Source organism: Mytilus californianus, unplaced genomic scaffold, assembly GCF_021869535.1.
Source record: "Mytilus californianus isolate M0D057914Y unplaced genomic scaffold, xbMytCali1.0.p SCAF_10, whole genome shotgun sequence".
NCBI classification, from domain to species: Eukaryota; Metazoa; Mollusca; class Bivalvia; order Mytilida; family Mytilidae; genus Mytilus; species Mytilus californianus.
The window spans coordinates 13,716,106-13,728,729 of NW_026262582.1; the positions used below are offsets into that span (position 1 = coordinate 13,716,106).

The 12,624-nt window shown below is 33.4% G+C and overlaps 1 protein-coding gene across 4 annotated transcripts in view; it reads right to left on the reverse strand.

The window, feature by feature from the left end:
- The window catches only part of LOC127717647 (alpha-1,6-mannosylglycoprotein 6-beta-N-acetylglucosaminyltransferase A-like), a 106,052-nt gene that overhangs the window by 55,431 nt on the left and 37,997 nt on the right, over nt 1-12,624 (reverse strand). For 3 of the 4 annotated variants that reach the window (XM_052223375.1, XM_052223373.1, XM_052223374.1), the window contains exons 5-6: nt 12,384-12,434; nt 5,061-5,143 (exon numbers count right to left, since the gene is read on the reverse strand). In XM_052223375.1, coding sequence (XP_052079335.1) covers nt 5,061-5,143; nt 12,384-12,434 — 134 coding nt within the window. The remainder of the gene's footprint in view (nt 1-5,060; nt 5,144-12,383; nt 12,435-12,624) is intronic. The other variant, XM_052223376.1, reaches the window with a different exon arrangement.

Consider the following 12,624-nt stretch of genomic DNA (forward strand, 5'->3'; position numbering starts at 1 on the left):
TTATAAATACCTCAGAGAAATGTAGGTTTGCGAGCACTTTCAGTGCAATTTCCCATATAATTAATATTTCTAAGGGGTATATCCCTTTAAAAAAAAAAGTCAATCCACACTGTTTTTTGAAAGTGATCAATACATTGCTGATATTAACCTTTGATATTAATTGATAAAAATCTGGCAAGAATTGTACATGTGAGAGCACTTACAACATGTATAACACAATTTTCCATATAATTAATGTTACCAAGGGGCTAACTCTATTAATCAGAGAACTTTTGCTGGATTTTTTAGTTATATCTTTAGTATTTCTGGAAATTAATTATGTACACACAAAATGGTACAAAAAGATTCATTTACAGACTTACAACTCTACAAAAAGTATTTGATCCTTAATTAACAACAATTCTGGAATTCAGCATTGTAACAAATAAATGGCATTGTACATAGCTATATGTCATTTTGTTGTTTTAAGGATTTGTGGCTCATAAAAAGCAGTTTTTAAATTTACTGATTCCACATAAGTTTAGTATGTATGGCCCTTATTATGAAAACATCTTACATGTATTTCATTTATTTATTTTCTTCTTTTTTTGTGTGACCAAGACATCTCTATATTTCAAGCTGCGGCAAATATTTCCAACCTTTCGTATTTCATACAGAAATTTCTTTTTAATACATGAAAATTTACTCGACATATGTCTGGCACTTTTTATTGGTAAATGGATATTTGGCTAGCATTTTGAAAAGGTTTCATTGTGACACTGTATCAAACAATTACCCTAGAGGTAATTGAATATATTTAAATCTCATGTGAATAATAATGAAATAAATGGGGAATGTGTCCATGGGACACAGATGATGCCCCCACTTGCATATAACGTTAAAAAGGGACATAAGTCAAGAACTGTAAATGTGACACTACCCAAATTTGTACTTGATCTGAGTTTTGTGATAATAAGCATTGTGTTTATGTTTCATAACATTTAATTGAGGCAAACTTAAGTTTAAGAGAACAGAAACGAATATTTCAGCAATTTTTCCATTTGTAAAGGGGCATAACTCTAGAACGGTAAAAGTGACGCCACCAAAATTCAATCTTGATCTGTGTTTTGTAGAAATAAGAATTGTGTATAAGTTTCATAACATTTGGTCGAGGCAAATCTGAAGAACCTGTTTTGGTACATCCGAAGTTCTGCGAACCTGAGTTCTCTCCAGAGATGCAACTTATCGTCGGACCTGTCGGCCCGAGGGGGCAGAAATTGAGTAGGTCTGGCAAATTTGGCTTTTGTGCAAGACCTAATGACCAGCAGACAGTTCTCTAGGATTTTAGTAAGATTTAGCATTTTTGGTGCTAACCTATTGAGTGGGGAATTGAAATTTGCCTTGTTGAAAATTTATTAATTAAAGTTAGTTAGTATGTTTGCTGTAGATCATATGATTCAAACATCAATGCTTTGTTGGTCAACTTTCGCGGTAAACAATGGGGATACATGAGATTGGAGAGAAAAACGGCAGTTTTCATTCTTTCTGTAACTGTAACTGTATTGCGAATCTTCTTCCAATAAAGGAGCACCTCAATTGATGAGTAATTATTCACCAAAATAAAAGTTAATGTATCTGAACACTTAAAATGTGACATTTATTATATGAAAAGTAGTCTTCCATTAAAACAAAATTTTGTGTACCAACATAATGGTAAAAAAATTATAAAATTTTCAAATGTTGCTTTTTGAAGTTTAAACATATTTATTCATGCAATTTACAAATATATCAAAATATACAAGGATAACAAAAAGTAAGATCTGGAAACAAGCTGCACACAGCATATATATCAATCTGATTGATTTTTTGTAAGTACATGTATCCCTGTGATGAGAGTTGTAACTGGGAACTTTAAAGAGGGAAATTTAAAACTGAATTGACTTTTCAGTCCTCACTTTCCTGAGAAAGTTGTAATCAATTAAAAATCTTAGAGAACTGTCAAAAAAATGGAGAATGGCCCTAGCCTGCAGTTCAGTGGTACACAATAAAATAAAATGCTCCCCAGGGCGCAGCTTGATACGACCGCAGAGGTCGAACCCTGAACAGTTGGGGCAAGTATGGACACAACATTCAAGCTTGATACAGCTTTGCATTTGGATTGTGATTAAATATTTGACACAGCATAGGTTTCTGACACAGAATGAATGTGGTCTAAGAACTTAAAAATTTTAAATTGGACATTCACCTATTATGGTCCAATATCCAAAATCTAAATACATGGTTAGATTCAGCATATCAAAGAACCCCAAGAATTCAATTTTTGATGAAATCAAACAAAGTTTAATTTTGGACCCTTTTGACCTCAATGTGGACAAAGTTGATAACGGGGCCCAAAAATAAAAAATCTAAATACATTTTATATTCAGCATATCATAGAACCCCATATATTCAATTTTTGTTGAAATCAAACAAAGTTTAATTTTGGACCCCGATTTGGGCCAACTTGAAAACTGGGCCCATAATCAAAAATCTAAATACATGTTTAGATTCAGCATATCAAAGAACCCTAAGAATTTAATTTTTGTTAAAATCAAACTAAGTTTAATTTTGGACCCTTTGGACCTTAATGTAGACCAATTTGAAAACGGAACCAAAAATTAAGAATCTAAATACACGGTTAGATTCGGCATATCAAAGAACCCCAATAATTCAATTTTTGATGAAATCAAACAAAGTTTAAATTTTGGACCCTTTGGACCTCAATATGGACCAATTTAAAAATGGGGCCCAAAATCCAAAAACTAAATACACGGTTAGATTCAGCATATTAAAGAACCCCAAGAATTCAAGAATAAAACCCCATTGAAATTGGTCAAGAAATAAGCAATTTATACGAAGTATCTTCTTTTGCACAATACTGTGCAATTAAATATTTCTTGCTATTGCGCAATACTGTACAATTGACAATTTCTTGCTATTGCGCAATATTGTGCTATTGGATATTTCTAGCTATTGAGCAATACTGTGCAATTGAAGATTTCCTGCTATTGCGCAATACTGTGCAATTGAAGATTTCTTGCTATTGTGCAATACTGTGCAATTGAAAATTTCTTGCTATTGCACAATACTTATTATATAATAATTTAAACATCCTGTTTGGTGTGTATCTCCTACAATATCATTATTATCTGCTTTTAAATATCAATCAGAAATAACCAACTTAAAATGGAAAATTTTAAAAGAAAAAAAAAAGGAAAAAAAAAAAAATCCCCCCCCCCAAATTTTTTGAACCCCCTTATGATTCATCACCCCCAAACTCAATTTAAGCCTTCCCTTTGTGGTATGGTACCTTGCAGTACAATTTCAGACAGATCCATACACTTGAACACAAGTTATTGTCTGGAAACTAGAAAAATGTGTTTTTTGGCCCTTTTTTGGCCCCAAATTCCTAAACGTTTAGGGCAATTACCCCCAAACTCAAACCCAGCTTTCCCTTTGTGATATGGAACCTTGTAGTACAATTTCAGAAAGATCCATACACTTACACACAAGTTATTGTCCTGAAACTAGAAAAATGCTTGTTTTTTGCCCCTTTTTGGCCCCTAATTCCTAAAATATTGAGGCAATTACCCCCATCATCAATCCCAGCCTTCCCTTTGTGGTATGGTACCTTGCAGTACAATTTCAGAGAGATCCATACACTTGAACACAAGTTATTGTCTGGAAACTAGAAAAATGCTTATTTTTGGCCCCTTTTTGGCCCCCAATTCCTAAACGTTTCGGCAATTACCCCCAAACTCAATTCCAGCTTTCCCTTTGTGATATGGTACCTTGTAGTACAATTTCAGAAAGAGCCATACACTTACACACAAGTTATTGTCATGAAACTAGAAAAATGCTTGTTTTTTGCCCCTTTTTTGGCCCCTAATTCCTAAAATTTTGAGGCAATTACCCCCAAAACCAATCCCAGCATTCCTTTTGTGATATGGAACCTTGTGGTACAATGTCAGAGAGATCCATACACTAACACACAAGTTATGTCTGGAAGTTACAAAAATGCTTATTTTTGGCCCCTTTTTGGTCCCTAATTCCTTTACTGTTGGTACCATAACCCCCAAAATCAATCCCAACCTTCCTTTTGTGGTATTGAACCTCGTGGTAAAATTTCATAGAGATCCATTAACTTAAACTAAAGTTAGAGTGCGAAAACCAATGTGTCTTCGGACGACGACGAGGACGACGACGACGACGACGCCAACGTCATACCAATATACGACCACAAAAATTTTTTTGCGGTCGTATAAAAAATTAGTAATTATCAAATAAAAGAACTCAATTGAATTTTAGATATTTTCTAAAAACAATCCACTAAAGCAGCTGTCACTGTAAAGACATCCTATCTTCTTTCTCTTACTGTATAAAAAGCTGATATAAAAAAATGTAGGTCTGGCAAAAAATTGATGGGTCCGACAAAACTTGCTACCCTGTAGGCCCCAATATCTAACAGAAAAAAAAACTGTTTGCATCTCTGTCTCTCTTATATGTAATTAAAGGTATGTTGATTTTTTTTCAGTAGAAGACACCATGCTGTGATTGTCACTTTATTTGAACTTAAGACAAAAGAGCTGTGTCTGCTTGAAATTGAGGAATTTAACATAGAAAGCAATGGGACCATGCACTAGTGGTGTACTTCTTCCATTGGCCTTACAAATTGATTGCCTAGATAATAGGTAAGTCTCAGTAATGTCTTTAGTTGGGATGTCTCTATTAAGCATTTATCCACATCCCAGATACAAACCAAGTCATCAACAATATAGTGGATTCACTATTATTCATGGGATAAAAACTTTCTAGATTTCATGGGTATAGGTGAACCCAGAATTTAAAAGTTTAACAAAGTACAAATTTTCTATAGGCTTATATGCAGACTTTGGCAAAACCACGATATCAAATAGCCATAAAAATGTATTGACTTCTTTTTGGACTTTCTGTCAATACACCAGTACACAGTTTAAACAAGATCCGACTAAAAGGCATTCTGTTTGCCACACTGGAATAGACACTTATAAATAATTTCATACCATAACTTTCCCTTCACAGTTGGGAAAGAGCTGTTTATCTTCAGCAGTTAAGGCACATTCCTGTGTGACACCGTTAATAACATCTGAAAAATAGTCAATATCACATTTACAACTCAATTCAGAACTTGAAAGTTGTTTTAACTTAATTATTAAACTGTAAAATAGAACAACACCATTGAAATCAACACAGTACCGGTACAGTCAAATTTTGTTCTGTTGTGTTCATCAATGATTCTTGATTAATTAAAAAAATTCCAAAAATAAGAACTCACATATTAAATTTTGATATACTGTAAATTCAGAAATTATTGCAATTTTTGAAAAATGGACAAAAATGCAAGATTAATTATCGTGATTTCAGGAAAATCTGCATACAGATATATGTATCAGATATCAGAATGCGAGTTCTTATTACATGTATTGCGATATCGATATTCACCCAGTAGAATTATTCGCTTTAATAAACACCTCTCAATAATTTCTGAATTTACAGTAACTATTTTTTTCCATTGGTCAACAATTACAATAAATGTGTTCATTGTTCAATATTCACAATTAATTTTGTCCATTTTTTTTCAACCATCACTATAATAAATGCAAGCAGAAATTCATGAATTTACAGTATATCCTCAGTCAGAATTGACTATGACCATGACCATCAAGTGTTGACCTCAGGAAAATGTTCAGTGTGATGACATGAACTCAAAAAGGACCTTATTGTAAGACTATCATGTCATTTAAGGCTTAGCATGCACAAGTTGTGATCAGCTGTTTATTCAAATAGGTGTCATGTCATTAAAGGCTTAGCATGCACAAGTTGTGATCAGCTGTTTATTCAAATAGGTGTCATGTCATTTAAGGCTTAGCATGCACAAGTTGTGATCAGCTGTTTATTTAAATACTGTAAATTCAGAAATTATTGCGTGCATTTATTATTGCGATTTTGTCATTTTAAACTAAAATGCGATTTTAATATTTGCGATATTGAGAAAAAAATCATGTTTAATTCATATAAAAAATTTCAAAATGAGAGTTTAAATTAATGCGATTATAACCCTGTCGCATTTTTCGCAATAATAAAAACATCGCAATAATTTCTGAATTTACAGTAGGTGTCATGTCATTTAAGGCTTAGCATGCGCAAGTTGTGATCAGCTGTTTATTTAAATAGGTGTCATGTCATTTAAGGCTAAGCATGCGCATGTTGTGATCAGCTGTTTATTTAAATAGGTGTCATGTCATTTAAGGCTAAGCATGCACAAGTTGTGATCAGCTGTTTATTTAAATAGGTGTCATGTCAATTAAGGCTTAGCATGCACAAGTTGTGATCAGCTGTTTATTTAATTAGGTGTCATGTCATTTAAGGTTGTGATCAGCCTTACCATATATTGGAAAATCATGTGGATATTTTGTTTTGTTCATCATTAATAATAAATGTCTGACATATGTATATTTTATCTTTAGTAGATGAAAATGCAGATAATGGTACTGGTACAACATGTAAAAGACAGAGACAACATTCAACTTTTTGGAAACATATTTTTTTTTACAATAATATGGTTGAATTGAAACAAAATACATATGTGTTTCTGAAAGGTTCAACACACAATTTCTTTGCCATGGCAAATATGTCAACAATTTGAAATTAATATGAATAACATTAATCAATCAAAGCAAACACATAATAATATAAAAAAATAATAATTTGTGATAAGGTATTATATGCAAATTAAGCACATGACCAGCAACCCATATCTATGGTGGTAATTAAAATGCAAATTCATAAAAATACACCCAAAAGGCATGATAGATAGTAAAAATTTAAAACACATGTATATGTATATGTACATAATATTAGTAATAACAGCATACTAACAAATATTGAATTGCAAAAAGCATATATATAGCAATGATGCAACCATGAAATCAAAAGCAAATTATAGCCACTGTTAATAAACATACTGATTGATTGATTGATTGATTGGTGTTTAACACCACTTTCAACACTATTGTGCTATTTCCTGGCAGTCAGTTTTAATTGGTGGAGGAAGACGTAGTGCCTGGAGAACCACCGGTAGAAAAACTGACAATCCTAGTCAATTAAGATTGGAGTCGAGTGCACCTGCCCCTTGCCGGATTCAAACTCACAACCTCAGTGTTGACTGCCTAGTGATACAGTAGTTCGACTACTTAGACCACTCGGCCACCGAGGCCCCAATAAACATACTGAACTTTTATAAAATAATACATATGTGATACCAATGAAGGAATGTTTTGGGTGAAAATTCAGTAAAATTGCTATGCTTGAAATCGTTTCAATGCCTCTATCAATTTGTAATATCACTAATATGTGTAAACAATATTTTTATTGTTTGTATATGAAATATCATTAACGGTCATTCTTCTATCCAATAAATATAAAATAAAGAGATGTGGTAATATTACCAATATCGTGACAAAATGACGTATATGTTTATAGCAACTATAGATTGCAGTAAAGCCTGCAACAAAACCTATACAGCATAGCAAGCGTAAAAGGTCCTCACATAACAAAATTTAAAACAATTCAAATGAGAAAACCAACAACCAGATTTATGTTCAAAACAACAAACAAAAAAAAAGATGATAAACAGTAACACAGAGGTTCTGAAGGTTTTTTTTTTACCTCAGTGGTCTTTTGGTCCAGTATTGGCAGTAATTGTTCAAGCATTACTCGTCCAGTCAGTGGTTTAGTAGTCTTTTAAATTATGAGTATTACAAATTCTTACATTTACACTGGTCATTTGGTCCAGTAATTGATGAAATTTTACTGGACCAAACCATTTATTACTGGACATTGCCGCATGTCTGACGGACCTTGGAAATGACTGGTAACAGCTGACAACCACTGAATTACAGGCTCCTGACTCGGAACAGAATAGAATTTGTCTGTGTGTACGTGTGAACCAAATTTTGGTGTGCAGCAAAATACAAATAAAATGCTTCGCTGAACGCAGACTGATTCGACCGCAGAGGTGGAACCCTGAACAAATTTGGACACAATATTCAAGCTTGATACTGTCTGAATTTGGATTGTGATCAAATTTTTGACATAATATAGGTTTCTCACACAAAATAAATGTTGTCAAAGATCTTATAAATCCATTGCGCAATACTGTGCAATTGAAGATTTCTTCTTGAAACTTTTCAAAAATTTGAAATTTTAAAAATTTTGAAAAAAAATATGAATCCCTTAAAAAAATTAGGAAAAATATTCCCCCCCCCCCCCCAACTTTTTGAAACCCCCCTTGGAGTATTAACCCCAAAACTCAATCCCAGCCTTTCCTTTGTAGTATCATACTATGGAACCTTGTAGTACAATTTCAGAGAGATCCATACACTTACACACAAGTTACTGTCTGGAAACTAGAAAAATGCTTGTTTTTGGCCTTTTTTTGGCCCCTAATTCCTACATGTTTGGGGCCTTTAACCCCAAACTCGATCCCAGCCTTCCCTTTGTTATATGGAACCTTGTGGTACAATGTCAGAGATATCCATACACTTGCACACAAGTTATTGTCTGGAAACTAGAAAAATGCTTGTTTTTGGCCCCTTTTTGGCCCTTAATTCCTAAACTGTTGGCCCCCTAACCCCCAAAATGAATCCCAACCTTCTACTTGTGGTATTAAACATTGTGGTACAATTTCAGAGCAATCGAAATACTTATACACAAGTTATTATCCCGAAACTAGAAAAATGCTTGTTTTGGGCCCCTTTTTGGGCCTCTAATTCGTAAATGGTTGGGACCATCATCCCCAAAATCAATCCCAACCTTCCTTTTGTGGTATTGAACCTTCTTCAAAAATTGCACAGAGATCCATTCACTTAAACTTAAGTTATTGTCCGGAAACCAATGTGTCTTCAGACGACGACGCAGACGCAGAAGACGATGACATCATACCATTATACCATCCCAAAAAATTTTTTGCGGTCGTATAAAAATTCCTAAAGACATCTATAAAGAACCACGAGGCATTAGTGATTGAAAAAAATTCGTAAGGGTTCCGCGGAACCCAGTGTCTCGCCTACTTTTTCTGTTAATTCGCAGGCTCAACAAAAATGAGGAAGTAAATCAATAAAAATATTCCTCTTGATACTATCTTTTGATTGTAAGAAGCTTCTGTCCAAGTTTGGTAAAAATCTAGGATAGTTTATGAATCTTATAAATGTTTAAAAACTTTAACTGCAGACTGAATGTAATGTTAACTGGAAGAAAACAAAATTTCCTTCTAGATACTAGCATTTGATCATAAACAAGCTTCTGTCCAAGTTTGGTACAAATCCAAAATAGTAAAAGAAAGTTATTAAAATTTTAAAAACTTTAACCACAGAGTGAATGTGTTGTTTCCTGGCAGAAAATCTAAGTCCATTTAAAAGTAAATAAAAAATGGAAAAAATGGATTGATTTTTTTTACAAAATTTCCTTCTAGATACTAGCTTTTGATCATAAACAAGCTTCTGTCCAAGTTTGGTACAAATCCAAAATAGTTTAAGAAAGTTATTAAAATTTTGAAAAAATTTAACCACAGAGTGAATGTGTTGTTTCCTGGCAGAAAATCTTAGTCCATTTAAAAGTAAAATAAGGAAAAAATGGATTTATTTTTTTACAAAATTTACTTCTGGATACTAACTTATGATCATAAACAAGCTTCTGTCCAAGTTTGGTACAAACCCAGGATAGTTTAAGAAAGTTATTAAAATTTTAAAAACTTTAACCACAGAGTGAATATTTGTGGACGCCGCCGGAATGTAGGATCGCTATGTCTCGCTTTTTCGACTAAAGTCGAAGGCTCGACAAAAACAATTAGGTTGTTTAAGTTCCTTAAACAATTTGACCTATACAGGATTTTTCATAGAAGGTAAGAATTTGGGCCATTTTAGCCCTCTTTTCAAATGTATTTAAATATTTTATTTATTAGAAGAATTTAATTTTGAATCTATGCATTTAATAAAATATTGAAGTTTACGTTTAAAATAGTTACTTTTCATTTCATTGGTAATAAAGCCATACAATGTTAGCATGCAGGAAATTTAAGAAATTTATGTCCCATTGGTAATATATAAATAGAACAAGAAGCTTGCAAAATAAGTTCTGAGTGATATTCATGCTCTATTTCAAATAGCAAAATGTTCCCAAAACTAACAATTTTCTGGTTAAAATCTGAGTTATATCCCAAATGTTGTCACTTAAAACAACAGCACAGTAAATAATGCCTTCAAGCCAGAGCATAAGCTAATATCAGCCTTTATTCTGAATATACAATTACTATTTATGCTACAATGTATCAATGCTTTTCCTAATTTTTGGAAATTTTCAGCGCTATTGAAGCCCAAAGATGTTACTACTCAATTTTAAACAGAAATATATATAGCTGCCAATTGCAAAGAAAGACAACAATAAAACAATTATTGTACCACTAGTATAATAACATTAAAATCGGTTAATGAACTAAACATAACAGAGATAACAAATTAAAAGTCTGGTATCTGTAAATCATTGGGCCTCGGAGGCAGAGTGTTCTAAGAATTTAATTAGCCTGTAAACACTGAATTTGTGAGTTCGAAACCAAGCACGTGGCAGGTGCATTTAGATTCCAACCTTAATTGACTATATATATATAGCTAGGATAGTCAGTTTTCCTGCTGAAGGTCTGTGGTTTTCTCCAGGCACTCTAGCTTCCTCCACGAATAAAAACTTACCTCCACAAAATAGCCAATAGTGCTGAAATGGGCATTAAACACCAACAATCAATCAATCAATAGCAAATCTTCCTAATTCATAATCATAGACCACCTCTATGGTCTCCAAAGTAGCCTGCTCCATCTGAGTGCATATTTTCTTGGGTTCAATGCCCAGCCAGTTCAAACCAAAGACTTCAAAATTAGAATTCACTGCTTCTCCTTTAAGCAAGCTGCATTTAAGTGTAAGATCAAAGACCGGTCAGCATGCAGTAAGAATAAACTGCATGTTATCACAGAGATATGTCTCGCCTTTTTGTAATTTTGATAATGCAAATGTTGAAATCAAAATAGCAATACTTTAACATGTAAGTTATGCAAATATTCAAAGTCAATGAACCATGACTGAAGGTACATGGCTAAACAATCTCCATGGAATGAGATGTGCCAATGCTAATACAACTGCATACCAAATACAATTGACTTATTATGTCATTCCCTTTAAACAAACCTAAACACAAACATTAACTTGTAAACTATGTAAAAGTTTCAAAGTCAATGAACCATGATCAGGGGTGGGGCTATATAATCTTCATTGAAACGATACTTGCAAATGCCAATAAATTTGCATACCAAATATCATTAACTTAACATTAGCAGTTCATCTCAAACTGATCTTATCACAAACTAATACATGTAAACTAAGCAAAAGTTTCAAAGTAAATAGACCATGACTGAGGGGGCGGGGCCAAATATTCTCTATGGAAATGAGATGTGCTAATGTTTATACAACTGAACACCAATTAACATTGGCCTACCACTAATGGTTCCCCTTGAACTGACCTATTCACAAACTAATACATGTTAACTTGGCAAAATTTTCAAAGTCTATAGGCCATGACTAAGGGGGCAGAGCCACATAATTTCCATGGAAATGAGATATGCCAATGCTTATACAACTGTATACCAAATATCATTGACCTACCACTAGTGGTTCCCCATAGATTGACCTAATCACAAACTAATACATGTAAACTATGAAAAGTTTCAAAGTCAATAGACCTTGACTGAGAGGCGGGGCCAAATAATCTCCATGGTAATGAGATGTGCCAATGCTAATACAACTGCATACCAAATATCATTGACCTACCACTAGTGGTTCACCATGAACTAGACCTAATCACAAACTAATACATTGTTGACGCTGCCGCCACTGCTGTCGCCGCCACTGCCGTCGCCGCCACCGGAAACATATGTTTCGCTTTTTGACTCTGTCAAGGCAAGACAAAAATCAGTCTGGGTAAACATGTTATCAGCCTGAACATGATTAAACTTGTCACTGGATGTTAAGCAGCCACTTATTATCAGTATCATCACACATTCATGTTAATTTACCATACACCAGTAAGCGTGAATTTGAATTGCATGACATATATGTTTTGCATACATTCAACATAATAAGATAACGTTAGTTTCCTCTTTTCTTAAAGTGTTATAAAGATTCAATTTGATTTAAAAAACCAACAGCAAACATAATAATAAACTTTCTAATGGTCTGTATAGTAAAGAAAGCAAAGTCCAAAATATGTAACAAGTGAGCATTACCAATTCCTAAGGCATGCCTGATTCTGCCAAAAAGCCAGCTACCTATTCCCTCTGAAAACATCAATTCACGATCATATATTTATATGCTACTTTCTATTCAAGGTTTGTTCCAACTCATTCATATGCTTTTTAAATGCACACAAAGAATATTTTTAACAAATAAAATAAAAGGACAGGGTTTACTGTGCACTATATCACACATAAAATAGTTATGAGGGAGAACATGTTATCAGGAATTACA